A 4,800-nucleotide genomic window follows, 5' to 3' on the forward strand; every position below is an offset into this window, starting at 1 on the left:
CAATGGCGGACATACAAAAGTCATGACAAACATGTAAAGGATAGTTCGTAGCCAGCAACTACCGTATATGGGTTAATTATCCCATAGACACATTGCAAGTGTGTCACCCTATTGCTTTTAGTAGTCTCCCTTTCATTGCATTTAGTGGAAGGCCTGATGCATGGTGGTGCTCTCATTTATAGAGTACACTGGAAAAATGAACTTTTTGCAATGCATGGCACTAAAATGTTTATTTAAATCTTGATGACAAGGTTTCTACATCCAACCAAGTTCTGTAGGTTGGGATTATGTTAGGGGTGCATGTTGCCCAATGCGTCTCAAAATTACATGTCACCAATAAGAAATTTCATAAGACAGTCCAACTGCTATAACTTTGCAATAGGTTTAGTACTGTAGTGGGGAAAAGGACATACTGAAGAGAAATATAAATGCAACATGTAAAGTTTTGGCACCATGTTTCATGAGCTGAACGATCCCAGAAATGTTCTACTCAAACAGCATATTTCACTCAAATCGAGCACAAATGTGTTTACATCCTTGTTAGCAAGGACTACCCCAGTCTCATTCATGGCACCAGAACATGCAGAGCTGGCTTGGTGACAGATTAGCCAACATCTAATGTTGAAAAAAATTACACATTATTTCTTAGGAAACTTAAAATGGCAACCAACTTCAGGAGTGTAGTGCATCTGAACAGAACGAACACATTAAATAACACTTGACAAGTGACTCAAGGTAGGTTTAAAATGTTTAATTGTCAAAGACAAGATTGCCACTGCCTTTAACAGGAATCTCAACAAAACAAAAACATCCTAAGTTTAAACAGCCATCAATTGAGAAAGGTATAAAAAGAACAAGCCCTGAAGAACCCCTGTGGAGCTAGGATCTAACAAGTGCAAGAAAAAACAACAACATTTAGATGAAAAATCTAAGTGGCAGTTTAAGGCATCCGTCAAGGTTGGAGCCCATCAATGAGCAGCATGTTCACAAGGACAAACAGTCAATGGCTCGCTAACAAACACTTACATACCCTCAAGTCAGCATTGAACACCAACATTATGGCCCCCCCAAACTTTTCCAAGTCCTGTTCCAATAGCCTCTAGGTGGGTTTACTTTGTTGCACGGCAGTGGACAAATCTGGAAACAAACGGATTGACAAAGTTTGTTCGAAGTAAAAAAAAAAAAAAGTTGTTAATCTTGTTTAGGCATTAGACAATCCATTACAGTAACCAAGACTTGTCCGTCCATTTTGAGTAATCAGTTGTAGAATCCTGGACATTGGAACAGACAGGACAACAATAACCTTTCTACAACACTACTCGGTCAAAAACTGTATTCATACAAAAAAACATGTAGAAAATTAGACCCTCCAGGAGTGAGCTTAACATTCAGATATTCAAGTGTAGAAATGCATTGTACATGCCACCCCAAGGACAGCTGACTGAACCATGGTGTCCCACCTTCCTCAATTCCCCCTTCTCAGTACTCCTCTACCACAGTACCAGCCAAGGATGAGTAGAGCTTCTTCTTGATGAGCCGGAAGCCAGGACTGAGTTTGAGCGCATGCCTGAAGCCTGGAGTGAAACAGGCACCAATGTGTAGGAAGTCCCTGAGACTGGGCCATGCACTACAGTCCTGCTTGAACACCAACGTCAGCTCGAAGGTGGGCACAACGTCTGCATTGTACACAATGCGCTCCAGCTGCTTACAGCACTGTTCCTGCTCCAGGTGCACGTAGAGTACACAGCCGCGTAGGCCGCACGGCTCGCCCGACGACAGGCGCAGTACATCGCGTGCTATCCTCAGAGTCAGCTTCTCAGGGACCAGCACCTTAGAGCAACGCATGGTCGTCTTCTTGGCCCGTGACAGGCAGTTCTCTAACATCTTGGCCAACTGCTGACACATCCTGTCCTCCGACACCTCCACATTCAGGTGGGGCTCAGCCAAAGAGTGGTCCCAGGAATCCAGCTCTGACAGAAGACAATAGTTGAGTGATGTTTAAAAGACAACGCAAAAGTGCATACTATGGGCCTCAGTCAAATGCAAGAACATGTAATAAAGTCAAGCGTGTAGCTTAAGGGGGAGACATGGACCCCCACCCCCAGTATTAGACAGGCCAATTTGACCCAGTCAATAATATACCGTGAGGAATTTGATTGAAAATTCCCACTGACATTGCACAGCAGTAAGCTGGTTTATTTCTCCTTTATACATCAATATGGATGTGAAACCATGTTTGTATATGGTTTCTTGAGTAAGTGGTGTTCTTATATCATATTTGTGCAACAGTAGCAGTTTGTTCAATTGGGTAAGTGAAAGGGCATAGACTGTTTTCCCATAACTGACAATTTGGGACAGTGATATAGCTAATGATTAGCACAAATAGAGATGGGCAAACCCCATGAGTCTGACCATTTATTTATAACCACAATGCTGAATCAGTTAACAATAATCATATGTAGGCTAACACCAGCCTGATAATATGGACCAATTTGTCAGTCTCATGAGGGGGAAATTATATTTTAATGGTGTCACTATTTGATTTCCATACATTGGAGTCACCTGGGCTATATTCAGGATGAAAAGACAAACAAAAACATGCAACAAAAAGGTTGTGTTCCACTGCTTAGACATTGGCATTTGACCTATCAGTGTTCCACTGCTTAGACATTGGCATTTGACCTATCAGCTAACCACATGTTATAGCAATCGGTCAGTCAATGACAGTCATGTGGTGCAAAGGCCTCCCAAAATGTCATGTCATCTTCACTGCCAGAATCCACTGGATAGCCTAACCACCATAATGCTTATTGGCTTTCACCTAGCCAGTCCTCTCAGGTCAGTGAGAAGGAAATGAGACTTGAGCCAGAGTCATGGTGCATGGACTGGTCAACATTACACCTTCTCTGCACTCAACCTTTATAATTGTCAGTTGAGTTATGTGAATTCAATTGCAATGTGTCATAGAAGTTAAAAATGTAACTACAGTACAACAGCTACAGTCATTATGCAGTGTGCATTCAAATCGCACACTGATACATGCCAACAACTTTAATTGAAGAAACTGAGTCCTGTTGGCTAGCATATGATAAAAGATGACACTTCTTTTGACTTCACCATCCCCTTCCATTCTTCCCTGCAACTACGCACAAATATTGGCGTAAACAAGCGCTGAATGAATGGATTGGAGAATTTAGAAATGCCCCAGTTGCAATATGCTCACATGAACGTATACATTGGAGAAAGAGCTCAAAACGCTTACCATTTTCAATACAAGTCTGGTCGTATCTACGGTCAATCAATTCTGATATGAATTCCGGGTTTTTACTCTTCAGTTTGCTTGTAGCAACCATGGCGACAACCCTCAGTTCCTTTTTTAAAGTACTGTAAAAAAAAATATTTAAAAAAAAGTTACATTTTATTAAAATTGAGCAATAATTCACAAGCCAACTTCGCATAGCCTACACTTTGATAGCTAGTAAGCATTCGCCAATGTATCAACACAAAGCTTATAAAATGCTCAAAATAGATACATTTGCATCTAGTTACTGTTGCTAGGGATCTTCGTAAATTAAATCTGGAGTGCCAGAGCGCGCTCCCTAGACGTTCGTAAATTCAGAGCGTTTCGCTTCCGAGCGCAGTGGACGCTCTGGCCGAGGAGTAGGGCTGACCCGAGCGTTCTGACCTCAACCGCAGTCAAGCACCCAAACTAACATCGGCTAGCTACTTCAATACAAATGAGAACACCTCCCTCTGACCATTTCAGTCGCCCTAGTAGAGCTGGTTATGATGTTCATGTTATCCAGAGCGTTGGTGACTAACTGCGATGCTGACAATTTAATTCCGCTATTTTTGCAGAAGTGTTGGTAAATTCTTCAATTATTCTGCGCTCTGGCACACTGACGAGAGTGCTCTGAAATCGGAGTAGATATGAGTAAATTTATGTATGCGCTCTAAATATATGGTTCGAAAACTTCTGTATAACATTTTTGGTTAGTCCTAATAATGACGCAAAACGTTCACTTGCAGCATCAGAACACTCAACAAGTACTGAATAAAATTGACTAGCTTACCTTGATATAGCTATGCTTGTTCAAAATAAATTATATATATTTTTTTATAAAGGCTCTATTATACTTTCCCCACATAGGCTCCACCCACAAACATTAACACTGCCTACAGCTAGAGCAACGTGTTGGGGGTATTTATACTCTTCTCCTCACAGCTCACGCTGCTTTGTCCAATCGGAATCAGTTTATCGTTCTGGAAATTGCTGAAGTTAATCACGCGTTCAAGCAACACACCTTGCGCTTTTCGGCTCTCAGAGAACGTCTGCCCCGAGGCACATGATTGGCCACGGAAGAAATTGCGTCAACCAATAATCAATTAACATTAATTTGTTGCTACCTGCATTTTTCAATCACTCACGTGAGATAATTCTTCTGTTAAAAAAGTTATAGTAATCAAAGTACCATATTCAACTAGTAGCGGTCCTAAACGTATGGCTTTCTTGTACGCATCTTTCTTTTTCCAAACGAGGTTAAGCCAAAACCACGCCCCGTTATTCAGAGGGGCGTTCTACTACGCTCCCATTGGGTAGCTAGCGTTGCCTCAGTCACAGGCGATCAGTGCAGAGACAGTGACCTTCCAAGGTAAGGATGGAAAGTGTAATTTAACAATTAGCTGCCTACCATAATGCAGGCCTATTATTATTATGTTTGTTAACATTTGCTCATGTATTTATTTTCAGAGTTTCAATGAGTTGCAAAAATGTCTCAGATAACTCTGCTTAATTTCCTA

The 4,800-nt window shown here is 41.5% G+C and overlaps 1 protein-coding gene across 3 annotated transcripts; it reads right to left on the bottom strand.

Annotated features, from left to right (window-relative positions):
* Positions 1-736: 736 nt before the first annotated feature.
* Positions 737-4,225, bottom strand: LOC112260004 (DNA damage-inducible transcript 4-like protein). Of its 3 annotated transcripts, XM_042328434.1 has the most exons (4): positions 3,534-3,645; positions 3,263-3,384; positions 1,461-1,970; positions 737-1,137 (listed from the first exon to the last, which is right to left on the bottom strand). In XM_042328434.1, exons 1-3 carry the CDS (start codon positions 3,539-3,541, stop codon positions 1,480-1,482), a joined length of 621 nt encoding a protein of 206 aa, XP_042184368.1. In that variant the 5' UTR covers positions 3,542-3,645; the 3' UTR covers positions 737-1,137; positions 1,461-1,479. The 3 variants fall into 3 exon arrangements, with proteins under 3 accessions (XP_042184368.1, XP_024290541.1, XP_042184367.1); XM_024434773.2 differs by lacking the exon at positions 3,534-3,645 and adding an exon at positions 4,074-4,225 and having other exon boundaries at positions 737-1,970; XM_042328433.1 differs by having other exon boundaries at positions 737-1,970; positions 3,534-3,648.
* Between the last annotated feature and the right edge of the window lie 575 nt (positions 4,226-4,800).

This window comes from Oncorhynchus tshawytscha, linkage group LG10 (genome assembly GCF_018296145.1).
Source record: "Oncorhynchus tshawytscha isolate Ot180627B linkage group LG10, Otsh_v2.0, whole genome shotgun sequence".
Taxonomy (NCBI): domain Eukaryota; kingdom Metazoa; phylum Chordata; class Actinopteri; order Salmoniformes; family Salmonidae; genus Oncorhynchus; species Oncorhynchus tshawytscha.